This window comes from Etheostoma cragini, chromosome 12 (assembly GCF_013103735.1).
Source record: "Etheostoma cragini isolate CJK2018 chromosome 12, CSU_Ecrag_1.0, whole genome shotgun sequence".
Taxonomy (NCBI): Eukaryota; Metazoa; Chordata; class Actinopteri; order Perciformes; family Percidae; genus Etheostoma; species Etheostoma cragini.
The window spans coordinates 3,015,189-3,032,923 of NC_048418.1; the positions used below are offsets into that span (position 1 = coordinate 3,015,189).

General features: G+C 41.4%; 2 protein-coding genes across 10 annotated transcripts in view; one reads left to right on the plus strand and one right to left on the minus strand.

Moving 5' to 3' along the window:
- The first annotated feature begins 2,575 nt into the window (after positions 1-2,575).
- On the plus strand, positions 2,576-14,135 carry dnai4 (dynein axonemal intermediate chain 4). 2 transcript variants are annotated; one of them, XM_034888523.1, is made up of 17 exons: positions 2,576-2,727; positions 4,064-4,232; positions 4,357-4,535; positions 5,795-5,895; positions 6,002-6,158; positions 6,648-6,787; positions 7,511-7,675; positions 7,752-7,937; positions 8,739-8,893; positions 9,196-9,282; positions 9,995-10,149; positions 10,302-10,462; positions 10,960-11,084; positions 11,277-11,375; positions 12,083-12,309; positions 12,513-12,666; positions 13,958-14,135. In XM_034888523.1, exons 1-17 carry the CDS (start codon positions 2,669-2,671, stop codon positions 14,000-14,002), a joined length of 2,364 nt encoding a protein of 787 aa, XP_034744414.1. In that variant the 5' UTR covers positions 2,576-2,668; the 3' UTR covers positions 14,003-14,135. The 2 variants fall into 2 exon arrangements, with proteins under 2 accessions (XP_034744414.1, XP_034744415.1); XM_034888524.1 differs by having other exon boundaries at positions 4,357-4,520.
- A 3,526-nt stretch (positions 14,136-17,661) lies between these two features.
- Positions 17,662-17,735, minus strand: part of asph (aspartate beta-hydroxylase) — a 25,500-nt gene continuing 25,426 nt past the window's right edge. For all 8 annotated transcript variants that reach the window (XM_034888570.1, XM_034888568.1, XM_034888565.1 and 5 more), the window contains one exon: positions 17,662-17,684. The gene's annotated coding sequence lies outside the window, so the exon portion shown is untranslated. The remainder of the gene's footprint in view (positions 17,685-17,735) is intronic.

The following is a 17,735-nucleotide window of genomic DNA, read 5'->3' on the forward strand; positions in this document are numbered from 1 at the left end:
TTAAATCATCAAAAAGTCCGGGCTTTGCTGACGATTGTGAAGCTCACTTCTTGCAAACGTGTAATCTTCATGCCCCACCCAACGCTACGTCAACACTTCAGACTTCCCACAGCTCCCTCTGGAGAAAACCAAGCTATAGATAAGTCGTAGGCCTACTCCCCAACACCTGGCTCCCCCTGTAATGATATCAATAAAAAGAACATTAAACATCTCTCGATCCACAGTTATGACACCATGTAACGTCAGGCTGTGGAGGCTCCGGCACAGCAATAAAAAAAAAAATGGCATAATTAAGAAAGGTTAACCGTTTCAATAAAGCAAGCCATTCAAAACAATATAAAAAGAATAGCGGTGTGTAAGAAAGCTATAAAACACTAAATCAAATATATGGCTTTAGAATGATCTTTCATTATTTTTTTATGGATGGTGAGGAGTTGGCGTGGAGGTGTCCCAAGGACACCTGGACACCTGCTCCGGACTTCCTATAACTCATCTCAAGTGTCTCCTAATAGCCGCCATATAAAATGAGTAGAAACCCTGTCCCCAGTGTCGGCTGGTCGTTAACCGGTGTGAGACAGAGCGTCAGCAGCACTCATCCTGCTCCGCCGTCTGTGACCTCACATCATTACCTCATTTAACCAATAAAACCAGCTGCTCATAACGCTGACAGGGATCACACAATGCAACGCTCTCTGTTCTGGAAAATTGCCAAAATTTAAGTCAAATGTTTTCAGCAGGGAACACGAAGTAAACTCTGGAACATTTTAAAGAATTTTTTCGGTGCTTCAAAGTAGAGCCCAACTTATCTTAACTTATTCACTTTACTTTATTCCAACCAACGTGAACAGGTACCACCATTAATTAGAGAGTCCCCATCCTATTACTCATTTAAGAGTAATGTTAAGAAATGGATGATTGAAAATCAACACTGTCAACACTGACGCTGGTCCCATCCGCCAACAATAACTGTATCATCTAGTTTAGATTTTATTTGCTTATCTTGTTTATTCGATTGTTGTAATTTAACATTTTAATTTTCAACCTTTTGTCTGTTGTATAAATATCTTCATTGTATTATAACTGTTTATTATTTTAGGATGCCTAATAACATCTGGCTAGGGGACTGCCGATGAAAACTAGCCTATGGCTAACTCGGGTACGCTTACATTTGCTTCGAATGTTGATCCGTGTACATTGTCCCCTTTTCAAATAAACAAATAGATGAAAAGAAATGAAAAAGCTAGTGTGCCAGCATGCATATGTCTTATCTGGACCATGACTCTTCTTCTTCTACTATATTCACTTCTGATACTCTAAACTGGATTCATTGCGCACAGCGCCACCTAGCGCTAAGGCCAAAACACCGCATCACCTCAAGGATTCATGAAGTAGGGATCCTGGGAGCAGGGAAAACTATTTAAAACGCGCCTTAGTTTATTAATTAAAATGTTGATATTGATATTTTTGTAGCACACGTAGGGCAATATATTGCCATATTGATGTTTTGTCCCACTAACGTAAACTTGCGCTTTGCCTCAACATGCTCTGGGTCACACCTTGCCATTTTACCTCAGATCATGCATTGGCGGCTTTAGAAAGCTCAAATGATGTCTTAATGCACATAATCTATATCAATGTGGTGCTGCGATGGGTTTTCCCTAAACTCTCTGTCCCACTAGGATTTCAGTGGCATGATATCACTGGCAGTCGTACCTAAGCTGCCTTTAGCTGCTCTTCTGTCTGACTTGACTGCCAGACATGCTCCATACACACACTGCTGCTGCTTGATTGATCACATCACATAAAAGCTTTAATCCAATGAAGTTGACATCTGGTGTAATATCCTAAGTGCCCTGGCTCGTCTCACAAACTCCCAGAGGTGCCATACCGAGAAATTTAGTCACTATAGACTGATGGACGTCTCTGCTCTCACTCAATGTCCAAACATACGCCATACTGAGAATCCAGGACTTCTTCTATGGATACCTATTATACAGAATAAACCACTGGTTCCTTATTTATTTAGATATTTAAGGATAAAAGCACTTGCAGGTGCAGCATGTTTTGCAAATAAGCAGATCCAGTCCCACAGCAGTATGAAACAGGGCAGTTAGGAAGAGATCAAGGTATATGTTGTATTTTAAATTTTTTTGTAATCACATTGTGTCTGGTCTGTATCAAATTAACACTTACTCAATTAATACTGCAAACACATTATGAATATCAATTCAATTTAAATTCAAACACTGCATTAACATGTATGCCCTCTTCTACTTGTGTATTGTATACTTGTATCTATAGTTGGTAAGTAGTTAGCATTGTTTCTGTTACCTGCCTAGGGGCTACGTAGCTATGTAAATTAGCATTCTGGCTACTTTGGCCCGGTAATATAGCATGTTTAGCTACGTTTACATCTTGTCTTGGTTTATCAGATTCTACAACTTGCACAACCGCCACTTACTGGGATTTACAGGCAATTCTCTCTTTATCCACAAACCGTACCAAGTAACCTTACAGCTGCTATCCGTAATGCTTTGCTTTATTTATCAATCGTCAATTTCTATGCGATGTCTACGAAGCACACAGGCGGCACAGTCCAGCAGTTAGGGCGCGGGGCGTCCCGTTGCTACGGCAACGTGGTAGGGAAGTACACAACAACGCTTCAGTAATGTCTACGTCTGTGGCAAACGACGATAAGAACAAGAGACGTGCTCTGGTTCTAAGGCCGTAAGTTGACATTTCTTAACTCATTTCGTCAACTCCGTTTCCCTTGTGACACGTGAGGGTGTGACTAACAACATTACCTGGAACTATAATATCCATTCCTGAGGCTCTATGCATGGACACACTGTTCACTGCTCCAGTTCATAGGACGGACCTAAGATAACGTTGCGTCCTGGGACGGGTATGGCAGCAGCCCTGGAGCTTCCCGTCTCATGCCTCCCGTCAGGGCATGAGACAGGAGGGCATGAGACGGAAAGCTCCAGGCTGCAGCCATACACTCTTGGCTCAGCTAGCTAACGTTACGAACTACAAGTTAACCAGCTAACGTTATGCTAGTACGAGTCAAAGTGAATTACATTGTGTTTGGTTGACAAACAGCAAATTTAATTAACGTATGTTTAACAACTAGATAAACTAGCTATACGGCTATCAATATCAAGACTTTCGAGAGCCAAATGGTACGCTATGTGTAACATTACTGTTGGACGCGAGCTGAACATCGAAGTGAGATCGAAATGTCAGAGAGGGTCGGTGTAACGTTACCTTACTTCTTGCAGCTCGTGTGGTTATGGCACGAGGCGCTCGAGGTAGTCGTCTTTTAATCTAGCGTTAGCGCATTCATTTACAATGATAAAGTTAAATAGACAGTTTCACCGGAACTACTTAGGACACCCTGGAGCCAATCAGAATCGAGTATTCACCCAGCGCCTGAATTGGACCAAAACAGGTGCCCTGCAGTACTCTAATTCAGCGGTTCTATGACATGATAACCATGTGTGTCTTAGATATATTTATATTCATACCTATATCTTGTAGGCAGAGTCCATAATTAGCACCATCTACCAGCCAAATACGGGTAAAAAATGCATGTGGCTGGTAGATTTTCTTTACTCACCAGACAAAAACAATGGTTGCCTAATCTATTTAATGGCTGGTAAAATTTTAACATTCCCTAGCATTTTGGCCGGTGAAGAAAAACTTTAATTATGGACCTTCTTGTAAGAATGACCCTGAATAGTCCACTATTCAATGATTCAATTATAGGAGCTTGATTCGATCCGACTGTCGATCTCACAGCTGAATAAGTTGCAATGTCTGAACATTTTGTTTTTCCCAATAAATGATATATAGTATATTTTGGTATAAATATCAGCCTATAAATAATACTGTTAACAACAAATAGAAGTAAGGGTCCTCACAAATCACAAGGGGCCTCAGTACTGTTGACTGAGGCCCCTAACCCTAGGGTTTTTGCAGTTTTAGCCCCTGCAAAAACTGCATTTAACATACTGGAGCCCTGCTAACTGCTATCCTAATGTTTTATTTTGCTGTTTCCTAGGTCTTCTCGGACATTAAATATCTCAGTGTCAGGCACACATGGAGCCAACCAAAGTGCAAGAGACACATACAGCGTCGTCGGTTCTCCGAGCAGGAAAAGTTTCAGCCTGGGTGGTGGCAGCAAAGTTCTGGAGAAGAGCACCATTCAAGCTCAAAGACAAGCTGTTCGGGTAACTCACACTAACAGGCTATGAGTATTACCTCAGTGCCCCATTCCTTCTATATTTGTAGTAGCAGTAAGCTAATAAAGCAGTCATATTGGAGATGCATGGCTAATTGTTCTCTTGTGTGCAGGTGTTTGATGATGAAGGCAATGATGTCACTCCTCAGCCGCTGCACCATGCCGATCCAGCAGCTGCGCAGGCCAAAGCCAGCAGGTTGTTTCTGGATGAAATCTCTGCTGGATCCGCATCAGATCAGACAACAGCCACCGGGAGCTTTGCTATGCCTTTCTCCAGGTACCCCCACTCATTGTTATACACGTCTAGTCTATATCAACAACGTTTAATTTACAGGATTGTTGAGGGGCCGCCAGAAATTCCGCCAGATGTCCTTTATTTCGGACGGATGTCCGTCACCTTACGCTTTCTTTGTGTTGGCATTTTAAACTCCGGTGGCTTATTGAGGACTATGGTTAACTGCTCCTCAGATCTCTTCAGGGTCCAATCTGAGTTTTCTGTTGCACGACTAAAACAACCTTTGAACGTACACATGTTCCTTCCTGAGGCCATTTTGCAACAGCACCGTTACTCCATCCGCTGCTTAGCACCGCCTAAGATGATTGTGGTTGGTTTAAAGAAATGCCAATAAACCAGAGCACGTTGTTCTACCATCTCGGAATGCTGTGTGGGCTAGCCCAGTGATTCCCAAAGTGGGAGTTGGGACCCACAGGGGGTCGTGAGCCAGAGAGGGGGGGTCGCAAGTTGATTTCCAGAAATAAACGAAAAATTTTAAAACGATTAGAAATAGCATATGTTAGCCATGATTTTAACACAAGATAAAACTAGTGGCTACATTTAAAATAAAACCAAGCAAATAAATAAAACGGGAACAAGTAGCGGTCTTCTACATTAAACCAAGACTGGACTTGCTCTGCTCCAACACACTGCACATCCATCTCATTAGGTTAAGTTCAAATTAAAGTAATGAGTAAATGACTGTAGAATAATGTTATGGCTGTTGTGGTATTTTGTGTTGTCAATACACTCGTGTTTGGATACGCCTTTAGTGCGTGCGCTGTTGCGTGCAATGTTTATATACGTTTAAACTGTGGGGTCGCAAGTCACTTGCACCGTTACTTTGGGGGTCGTGGGTTGAAAGTTTTGGGAACCCCTTGGGTAGCCGGACCTTCCTCCGCAGCGCTCTGGAGGAAGGTCTGGCAACGCGAGACTATGCGAGACTGTACACCAGCTGATCTGACGGCCAAACAGCTGGAGCTGATCCGAGCTGACGTAAGGGTGTGTGACATCCCTGGGTTTAGGAAAACTGAGGAAAACCAACAGCAAGTTTGTTAGACATATGATTGTTTCCCACAGGTGGCTTTATTAAATATGAATCAACGATGAATCAATGAAATTGTCTTCTGTATTCATATTCCAGTATATGAGTTCTTGATAAGAGAGATTACGGAAGGGAAAATAGTCATTTTATCTCTTCTGTTGACACCCTATCTTGTGCCTTAGTTGCCAAACATTTTCACCACGTAAAAATGTACTCTGACATTGTTTTCCAGGTTAGGTAGCAGCAGAATATCCAGCCAGTCTACCATAGAGTCCATGAATGAGGAGATTGAGGACACGTTTTCCAAACGGGACATGTCCATCAACTTCCCAGGTTCGTCACATTCCTTCTAAAATACATATAAAATACAGCAGATATTTTTGACACATCTGTGGTATTTGGTACAAGTTTCTGTTTCATATCTTTTGTTTGCTGCCAGATGTGCAGGGGAAAAGAGACACTGTGAAAGAACAGGTGACAGAAGACATGTTGAAAGAGGTCATAGAACTCTACATCTCAGAGACAGACAGCATTTCACTGCTGGACATACCCAGCACCGTTGTGTCAGTGGACGCCGATGAAGCAGAACCTGTCATGTGAGTGAAGTACTCTACGTTTTCTTTTTTTCAACTAATTGACAAGCCAAATACACATGGGGAAGAAACACCACTCCTAATCTTTTTAAACTGCCAAACAAGACAGAGATGTCTTTTTCTTTGGAACTGGGGCACACATGTAAATGCAGCATGTGACCGTGGAATAAAAGTGAATTGTATCTGTTGGGAAGTGTGTAACATTGAGTTCAACATCTGGAGCATTTTGAGCATATCAAAAACTTTCTTTTTTGTGATTTTTTTCTGCAACATTATGTGCCTTTTCTGCATCAATCTATGGTGCAAATGTCTTTATTATGTAAAAATAATAATTATTAGATATTTAAGAGGGTTGCAATGGCCAGTTTTCACTATTCCAATCCCGACTGTAACTTACACCTATGTCTGCTGGTCACTAATCAAAAGATGTCTTTTCTTCTTTGGTTTTAACCAGCTGGTGTCCCCTTGTCCTTGTTTTTTTTTGTTTCCCAGGGAGAGAAACAATCAGTATGCGGAGGTTTGCAGGAGCAGAATGGACAACGATAAGTATGTGGATCTGTCGGTGCAGACGTTGAATGGAGCAACTAAAAACAAACAGGTCCAGACCGACAGCATTGTCATGGGGGACAAAGGTTAGGATCATTGTTTATCTTTGGAGCTTGCAAAGCCAAAGCCGCATTCATTCATATTTCTTATGGTCACATGGGGGCAAAAGAACAAGCCAAAAACATAACACTCACAAATGTTCTTGGTATAGCATGCAAGACGCCAACGACAGTTTCCTATTCAAACATTATTGACTCTCCTTTTAGCTCTGTTTTGCGCAGTGGTGGAATGTACTAATTTACTGTACTTAAGTACAAATTTGAGGTACTTGTACTATACCTGAGTCTTTACTTTCTTGCCACTTTCTACTACTACTTTCAGAGAGAAATATTTTACTTCATTAACCAGACAGCTTTAGTTACTAGTTACTTTACAAATTAAGATTTTTGCACACAAAACATGTAGATTATAAAATACAATGTTTTATAATAAATTAAACTGCCCAATAATTTATGGGAAATTATGGGAAAGACTGAAAGAAGACATTTAAAACATTGACAAGTCAAGGTTGTGTTGCCGGTTTCATGCTATTCCATTCATAGACATTTGTTGGTGGTAGCACACAAAAAATTAGGGCTGGGTAATATGACATATATATATATACATATATATATCATATCACCCAGCCCTAATTTTTTATATACATTGTATATATTGTTAATGATGTTGAAATATACTTCTGTATATCCAGAATGAATAAGACTGAATGTGGTAATGAATATAGCTTTTGTTTTATTCCATGGCCATAGCCACGACTGTTACCAGCTGGGATGTGTATGATACGTTGAACAGCCCTGAGCAGGATGAAAAGCTGAGCAGCCCTGAACTGGGGAGGACTCAGTGTCCCGAGGCGGCTGTGGACGGTGGCCGAGGTGCAGAGAGGAGCGTGTCAGTGGGCAGCACAGCCAGCACAGGTAACGATGCGTCAGGCTGGGTTTTATCACCTGTAATTTCCCTCCTTACATGTGTTGTTTTGTTGTTTCTCTTCAGCCAGTGCTGCCAGCTCATTGAAAGAAGTGGAGGTGCTTGGGAACAGTCTAAACGCTGAGTCAGACTTGCAGATGATCATGCTGTCAGAGAAATTCCAACACTGCTTACTAGTGATGGAGAGGAGCATTCTGGGAAACACTTTCCAACCCCAGCTGGCTGCTTACAGACAGCTGCCCATAGTAGAAGGTAAAGTCAATTTTTCACTTCAGAAGCGCTGATACATTACTAGTCCTAATACAGATAATTCAGGATGCTTTCTGGAGACATGTATTACCTCCAAACTATTGGTCAGGTCAGATAAAGTGTTGATGAATACTCAGGATTCAAGGTTTTTATTTCTTTACTTGAAGAAAAAAAAAAAAATTCTGCTTGGCCGAAATTAGTTTTTACTGGCCCCTGTACAAATACATCTTCATCTGTGGTTCAAAATGACAGTAGAGAGTCACGTAAATTGTTATATTTGACCTTGATTCACTATGTTCATACTGAAAGTGGAGGTTATTATTTAAAAAACAAATCAAATGTAATTGCTATGATTAAGTTACCAGAGACAGTGGTTCCTGTCTGTCATTTGTCTGACGGCATGCATTTTTAGGTGCCCTTATTTCTACTATGTCACAGAGTTTGAACATTTCTTATGTGCCTTAGCGCGTACGCAGCCATCGTCTTCCTATCGTACTAACAAGACAGCCGCCAGTCACACGTCACGTGTCACTAGCACCAACTCAATCCTTGACCAACGGCACATTCAAATCACATCATTCAACAAGCTTTCTCTGTTGAAGGCAAGATAACGATAACATAATTTATGATTGAGAAGTGGCCTTTAACTTGCCCCGGGACATTGGGCAACCCTTAGTTTTGCCATTACTTTATTTCCACTGTTGAATGATGTGTTGTATGTGCCTCTGGCAGAATGTACCTACGTCTGGGTACAAGTAAATTAACTTGAACTTGAGATGGGTATAAATGTCATGATTGTGTCAGACCCAGACAGTCCAGTGAAGCCTGGGAGGGGGGAGCAGAGGGAGGAGGATGCAGAGAGCCCCAGATCTCCGGCCCTGGAGCGTCTCTGGGCTTTTAGCTGTGAGCTCAGCCGAGGGAGCAGCGTCAGCAGCATGGCCTGGAACAAGAAGAACCCGGTAACACTAGCTATGTTCCCATCCACACGTTTATATCCAAATTAAGGGATATCGAATGAAAATGCATTACAGAAACAGTAAAATTCAATTGAATTTCATGAATTTTGACTCAAAGGAAATACGTCGGATCTTATGTGATAAAGGCTTTTGGAAATGTTATTTGCCAAATAAATAATGAATTTTGATTAAGTTTTCACTGGAACTACTTTCTACCAAAAACATTGTATCTATTAAAATGTTTCACAGTTGACAGAAACCGTTCACTTATGCAGATTTGCTCGTGCTCTGCTTCTCTCTGCTAGGACCTTCTGGCTGTGGGCTATGGTGAGTTAGGCTCCAGTAACCAGAAACCAGGTCTGGTGTGCTGCTGGTCTCTCAAAAATCCCACGGTATGACTTCTGTATGTTTTAACCTTTATTTATCTTCAATCACCCGTTTGAAATGGCACCACTCCATCCACTGTGCATTCCCAGTGGTTTAGTAGGTTCAGAAGGCTGTTATCATAAATGTATATGGTTCATATAGAATTCTGAACTCCGGACAATTTCTGAGGACTCTGGTTAACTGCTCCTCAGATCTCTTCAGGGTGAATCCAGACAGCTAGCCAGACTATCTGTCCAATAGATAGATCTGTTTTCTGCCAGTAAATGCCAATAAACAGAGCACATCCAGGAATGCTGTTGGGACTAGCAAGAACCTCCTTTTCAGCGCTGTGGAGGAAGGTCTGGCAAAGCGAGACTACGCTACCATTGACATTTGGTTCCACACAAAACCGGAACAGCGGCCTCTCAGGTGAAAGTCGTGTGTGTGTTTTTTGACTCATCCACCAGCCGACCAGTCCTTACGCAGAGATCCAGCGCTCTTACTGTGTCATTTTCCTGCGCGTAATATTGACGCAAGATCAGTTTACCTATGCTTGATAATGGCTGACTGAGCACACAAGGAGGTAGAGTAGGATCCAAATGCTCCATATCGTTGGTAGTGATAACAATCAATAACCCAATTGGCTAATAACATGAGCAGTTCTTGTGTGCGGATTTAGATCCTGTGTGTGCATTCCCAGCTGTCTATTCCAGATGTTGTCCCATTTCACCTCTGCAGTGGCCGGACCGTGTCATCCGCTGTGACAGCGCTGTGACTTCTCTGGATTTCTCATCCAATAACCCCAGTCAGCTAGCTGTGGGCATGAAAGATGGCAACATCGCTATCTACAACGTGAAGAGTCGAGACATCAAGGCTTGTTTCATCAGCAGCAGGTGAGGACTGTGTGTGCAGACAGAGCAGCTCTTACATCAAACCTATGGTTACAGGTGCTATTACTCACGTCAATGCTCTTTTAACTTCTTCCTCTGTGTGTGTGCTGTGTGTGTGTGTGTGTGTGTATGTGTTTGTGTATTCTTGCGCCCAGTGGATGTCCCAACAGGCACTTGGATCCAGTGTGGCAGCTCAGGTGGGCCCAACAGGAGTTGAGTCTGACAGGAGAAGAGAAGGTGGAATCTCTGTTTTCTGTGGCTGCAGATGGAAGGATCAGCAAGTGGTTTGTCAGCAACAATGGCCTCGACTGCATAGGTACTGTCCTCAGCACCCGGCGATGCTTTACCTCGGTCAATTCAGCTTAAAGTACATAGTAAAGGACTCTAAGAGTATACCGTACATCCATCCAGAAGTAACCAGAATTGTAATGTTACTTATTTACAAAGAGAAAAATCTTTCCAACATTTCATTTAGAAGACCTTTTAGATTATTTAACTCAAACACGCTCAGAACATTTTAAAAAAGGACAGAGAAACAACACTGCAGTCAATTCTGTCAATATAGTCCTGATTTACTACATTAAAAACATGTACTATTGATGTCATGTTGGCACAGCAAAGGCAAGAACCAGACAGAGGGACTTAACAAGACAAAATCCAAGCTATGCATTTATTATTAAAAAAATTAGAATGTGCTAATATTTATGCTTTTGGAGTTTTATTTATATGTTATCTGCTCTAGCTTTTCAACAGGTCACATTTTATTTTATTTCTATGAAAAGTCTGTCTGTCTGTCTGTCTGTCTGTCTGTAGACATGATGAAACTGAAGAAGAGTCATAACACAAAGAAGAAGGCTGGGGGGAGCACCAAAGAGAAGAAGACAGAAAGTGTTCTGTCAGCACTGACTCCCGGTCTCTGCTTTGACTTCCATCCAAAAGTAAGTAGGTGACTTTAAAGCTTTGTTCCGTGGAAAACTTCATACATATTAACGGGTATCTTTTGCTCTAATGCTCTGGCTGCCAATTAGTGCTGACATTGACCATTTCAATAGTTCTTAGGTTGTTTTTTGGACTTTGACTCATAAATGATTGGAATCACACATCACACCAGTGTTTCATTGTTTCACCAGGATCCCAGTGTCTACTTGGTTGGCACATGGGAAGGTCTCATCCACAAATGCTCCTGTTCCAACAGTCAGCAGTTCCTGGAGACATACAGGAAGCACTTTGTAAGTCCACCAGAACAAAAGTCCCCACCTCCTTCTGACAAGACTGCTTTGAAGCAAGTAAAGCACCAAAGACAACAATATAGCATTATATAGTATTTGTGCCTCATTCCCCCGTAGATTTGTTTACTGCTACTAGCAACCTAATTTGAGACAAACAGCATATTAGAATTGAGCTTTCCTTTTTCCGATTGGTTGATTTTGTGGTTATTGTGGTGACCTTGAAGATACAATACCATAAAATCCATACAAACAAAAGAAGTCCTGAATACAGCAGGCAGAGTAGTCCAAAATGTAGTGGAAGTCAAAAACAAGAAATAACGACTCACTCACTCACTCACTCCCTCACTCCGAGGTTTTGGCTCTCAGGGATTTCTTTAAAATATGTTTATCTCATTATTTGAAGCCTTTGGCCACATTTACCATGAATATATGACATTGTAACATTTCAAATATGAAAGAAAATATATAAAACCATAATATGTCTCCATTAAGATTACAAAATTACCTTTTCTCATCTCATCTTTCGGTCTCGGACCGCCTCAAATCTTTCATGTTTCATGGGTCCCCGCAGTACATTGATTGCAATATTCGTAAATGTTCCCTGCTAGATGCTAAAATCTAATTCCGGACCACTTGTTGTGGATGTTTTCATTTGGGTTGAGAAAATCAGAGAGAAGTTCAGCAACTGTCACATCTATGCCCCTCAGTGTCCTGTGAACCGCATCACATGGAGTCCACTCAGTCCAGATGTGTTCCTGAGCTGCTCGGCTGACTGGACCATCCAGCTGTGGAAGCAGGACCACCATAAGCCCGTGTTGGGCTTCACCTCCACCCAGAGAACAGTGTGCGACGTGAAGTGGTCCCCTAAATGGGCAACAGTATTCGGAGCCGTTAATGAGGGACAGCTGGAGATCTGGGACCTGAATTCAAGCGTGTGAGTAAGACTGATGGGAATAGGAATTTTATAAAATGGATTTTATAAAATTGGTATCCAAAAAAGTATTGTTCAGGAACCGGTATCAACGTCACGATACTGGTATTGGATGGTACCAACATTTTTGGAACGATGCCCATCCCTAGTAAAACCTGCGCCAGGAGTAACCCTGTCTGTCCACCTTGTCCACTTCTGTCCTCCAGCTTGGACCCAGTCATTGTGCAGCCTGCTGCTGCTGGTGTGACGATGAAGTCCCTGCTGTTCGCCACTCAGACAGACTGTGTCCTGGTCGGAGACAGCGATGGACAGGTGACGGTCTACCGGCTCAGGGATCTCTGTGTGGGAGACAGCAGCCAGGTAACAGTGAAGGAAAGGTGGTCTTTACGGTGCAGCGCCTGCTGCTGGCATGGACAGTTGAGGCAAATGCTCGGGATGCCAACTGGCAACTGCCGGGAAAATCAATGAATATTAGAAGTTTTTTTTAAACTCCTCTGGATACTGGAGAAAGAAGCGGCCCGTGGGTAGTCCCTCGCTTATGTTTCCTTGCGTGTTCAGAGGCTCACAGCGAGTTCCAAGCACAGACAGAAGGGCTTGTTAAAAGAAGCAGAAGTAAGCTGCGTGTGCAGTTCTAAGGGAAATATGTTTGTTTTACGTCCAGCTGCAGATGTAGCCCTACGTGCACTAATTTAATTGTATGTAATCACTCAGTCTTTTATTAAGTACTTGAACGCAATACTTGAGTAAAAGTACAAATATCTAACCAGAAATAACTTAGAAGTTAAAGTCTCTTTTTAGAATATTACTTGAGTAAAAGTCTTAAAGTATTTGATATTTACTTTACTTAAGTATCAAAAGTATTTTTCTGATATTAAATGAACTATAGCAACAAATATTTGTTGTAAATATAAAAGGTATCAAAAAAAAACTTTGATGCAACTTTGACATATTACATTTAATATCGGAAAATCACTTAATTACCAAAATAAGTACCAAAAAAAACTGATGATGAACTTTATGGCTAACGTTATCTTCATCACCACTGTCGTCTGGGTGGTCGTCATCTGTTGCCATGGCAGAATGGAGGGTGCAGTATCTTGGCCATTTAGGAGCAATGATTTGCCAAACCTGCTTTTTTCCAGTTTATCAAATTTCTTCAGATTTTATTTTTTAGTAACGAGTTACTAAGAGGCAGACAGGAAATGTAGCGGAGTAAAAGTCAAAGTGTCAGGAAATATAAACAAAGTAAAGTACAGATACGTGATTACTACTAAATTCTACTTAAGTACTGTAGTGAAGTATTTATACTTTGTTACATTTCAACTCTGCTCATTCACACCCGCCGTTGTCTGTTCATTGCTGATAATGGACACCTCGTTGGGCCTTACATATTTGTCCCCGAGCAACACCAGAAACTACCGGCCCTTATGGTCGGACAGAGGAAGAAACTCAATACTTTCCACTTCTAATATCTCTGAACATTTTCTCCGAAACGTTGCCTTGTTCAGAACAGCCTGTGCATCAGCTGGGAGGCATTTGATGCCGTTTGGAAGCTTCTTTCCTCAGTCAGTCAGTCAGTCAGTCATGGATGCACGGTGCTCAACTCACATGACAAACAACTCAAAACGTCTCTCTGGATCTTCTCTTTCAGGTGGATATTCTGGAGGGCATCATCCACTCTGCGACTCCTGGATAGCTTTAAAGTGCCCATATTCTGCTTATTTTCAGGTGCATAATTGTATTTTGAGGTTGTACTAGAATAAGTATACATGGTTTCATTTTCTTTTCTTTTTTAAACACCATATTTTTGTTGTACTGCACATTGCTGCAGATCCTGTTTTCTCCCTGTGTGCTTGGGTCTCTGTTTTAGCTACACAGTGAGACATCTTACTTCTATACTATCTTTGGGAGTCACACATGCGCAGTAGCAAGGTAAGATCACATCAGCTAGATAACTTTATTTTTTTGTACCTTTTAAACGGATCTATGCAACCAATTCTGAAATCTTGAAGCTTGTATCAACAGCAGGACATAAGACCATAAAATGAGATTAATTTGATTTCTATGCTCCAGACGACTAAACTCTCAGCACAAGTCCAAATCCATTGCCACGTAAATCACACTATCACCATTGTGTATACAGGACTGTTGACAGATTGTGTGTATGATTAAGTCCTCCGCTTCGCCTTCCTGATGAGGACTGCTTTAGAACTTAGAGCTATGGGGACCCCTTGTGGCCAGATCTGGTACAACAGAAAACTGAGTTGTACTGCCTTTACACATCTATCACAACTATTTAGTAGTGAAAAGTGACTAAACACAATCACTAAACTACAAATTTGAGATACTTGTACTTGGTGTATTTAATTGTATGCTACTTAATACTTCTACTCAACTACAGTTCAGAAGGACTATATTGTACATTGAACTATAGGTGTAGCAAAAAGAAGAAGAAAAAGTACAAAATAACACTTTTCAACTTTGAAAGGAAGCCTGGGAGAGTGAGATGATATATGAGATACATCTTTGAGCTAAAGGAAGTGGAAATATAACAAAAGGAAGCCATGGAGGAGAACAGAAAGTGGACTGAAAGCGGACTTAAACTTAATTGTTAAATGTAGCTCCACCTGGACCAACCAAAACAGTTAGAGTATGACATACTAGGAATTATATTGAAGTATTTAAGTTCTTTCCACTGTTTAAGGTTTGGTTGAAGTTGGTTTGAATGTACAACTTTAACCCATTATACATTGTGACAGAAAACTGTACAAGTTATTGTCCATTTGAGAGACAAATCTCTTTAAAAAACAGTTTTACAAGGATTTGGCACCTTTGCAGCTTTCACATTTAATGGGAACCACATGCACAAAATACATTCATCAGAAAAGACACGAGTCATCACCGTTGTCCCAAACCTTTTATTGCAGCAACAGATCATTTACAGAAAACTGTGACTCTTCAAATCTCCACAATCCATCGTTACTTCACAATAATTTAAATCGTCATCAGCAGCATATACAGGAGAGTATTAGATCTGCAGACAACACCGAGGCGAAGAGAGATGGCCAGTCTTTAACCAACAGCTTTATTTCCCCTGCACAGTAATTAGTTTCCAGCAACAGACACCTCCATTGTCTGGGAGCAAAGCTGTCCCGTGTGAGCACAACCCTTTCCTTTCCAGCGTGACCACGACTTCTGATCAATGACCAGTAACGAAAAAGATACCAAATCTGTTTCACAGGGTTGCTCTGCAGTTTTAGGTTATTGCCCTTCCCTATTGTTTTCATTGGAGAATAAAAATTTGTCCCGAAGTAGCACAGTCCCTTAAAATATGCCTGTCACAAACCGCTTATGGCTTTAACAAAAAACCTTTAAAGCATTTTTTTTTTTTTAATCATTTCTCCAAGTCCTTTTTAAAAATGTTCCTCTTAAAAATCTAGAAGCTCTCTCTTGGTAAAGATTGTAATCTTCAAATGGTAAAAAGGTTTTAGAGTTCACATTGATTTACAAAATGTGCGGGAGTAGAAAAGACCAGCTAGTGGACAAGACATCCTACAAAAACAACTACAGCACACCCTAAAAACAAATCTGGTGGTAACAATATGCCAGGACTAGAAACACAAAGTGGGACTATGACACCAAAAGAAAGAATAAAAAAAAAAAAAAAAGTTTTACTTGGTCTCTCTTCTTTCACTAAAAAGTAGTGTTGTAATTCATTTTAAATCATCACATCTACATATAGTTGTCAGTATCACAACTGAAATGAGTTATCCACAGTGTTGCACCCATTGTCCTAAAACTACTGTAGGGGGTTTTCAAACCTCGTGTAGTGTGGATGAACTGAACCCGGAGCGTTTACCCCCTTTGGAGCGGTTCGTTTGGGCAGGTGTGAACCCGTTTTGCTTAAGTTCCAAACGCTCCTTTGCAATCTGAAACGCGGCAGAGCGTGCAAACCGTAGGAGCTCGCGATGTTTCTCTTGTAGAAAGAGACTGCAGCCAAGCTCGCCGTCACTCGCATCTCAGTGGTCAAACTTTACAGCTCTAAGGTTGGAGACAGACGGCGCCAGATAACAACAAAGTCTCCGTGACCAGAGCAGACGTAGTAAAGTCGCTAGCTAAAGAACGTATTTTAATGAATAAATGGAGATGCGAGAAACAGTAGCCCTAGACCAGAACTCAGGTAGCCTGGGAAAACCCTGACAAACTTCTGGCAAATTTGACAATGGATTTCCACCAGCTGCGGCTCGGCTCTGCTGCGTGTCGTGCTCCGCCGCCCTGCGATACCCCCCCAGGTCCGGATTGGTTGCAGAACGGCTGCGGCCATGACTGACTGGTGAAGTCACGAGGACCCACGAGATCTCGTGAATTCACGTATGATCGCACGATCTAACAGAAGCTAGTTTCTATAAAGATTAAATGAAACCGAACCAAAGAAGGGAAACGCTCCAAGTTTACAAACTCATCGACTGATTCGGACCAGAGCAAACAAACTACAGGTGTGAAAACCCCCTTAGTGTCAAAGTCATATCTCTTGTAATATAACAGGGACACCACAGGATGTTCAAAACAAAATCCATAAAGCTCTCAATAAGCCTTCTTAATCCTTAAACTTTAGTAAGGTGATGGAATGGTTTGTACGATGCGGTTTGCCCTTGCAGGGGCCCTGCTACCATGGATCAATGATTAAAAAAAAAAAAAACAGATTCTGATTCCTCAAAAGGAAAAGGGAACAGTGACTAAAGACATGTGTCACCAAGTCTCCCTTTTAGAATGAAACACACGCCACTGATTATAGAAACCAAAGATCTTGATCAGTGAACGGTCAGTCAGCTAGTTCTGACCGACATCCACAGGAACATGATGCCTGATCTAGTCAACCCTCCGTGAGCCAGAGATAACCGATCTCTTACACTGAAGCTACCACTAAAGAAAGTGGGATCAGCCTGACAGCCAGATCCATGTATGGCTGATGTATTTGAAAAAAAAAAAAAATAGAGTCTTTACACCACAGTGTGACAGCTTTGCACCGTCCATGATGTCCTAATTTACATCACAGTTTAAACTTAAAGAGCTGAAGTTTAAAGTTATAACTTCATGTTAAGCTCTAAGAGCGTCTAGTCAGGTGATCTAAGGAATCATATCTGAAAATGAAAAACAAAAAAAACAGCTAGGAATCTACAGAACACAAACACTAAAGTTAACTAGAGAACAAACAAGAAGAAGAAGAATTTAAACGACAAACTCCTGGAACTATGTCATGACTTCTACGGCTCACAGAAAGTATCAATGAGAAAAAGATTTGTCATGCTCAAGATCATGCTCGTCATTGAAGACACACACACACACGCGCACACGCACACACACACACACACACACACCTCTTCCTGGAGTTGACAAACATATACTGAGTGGTAAATTAACTTAGCTGG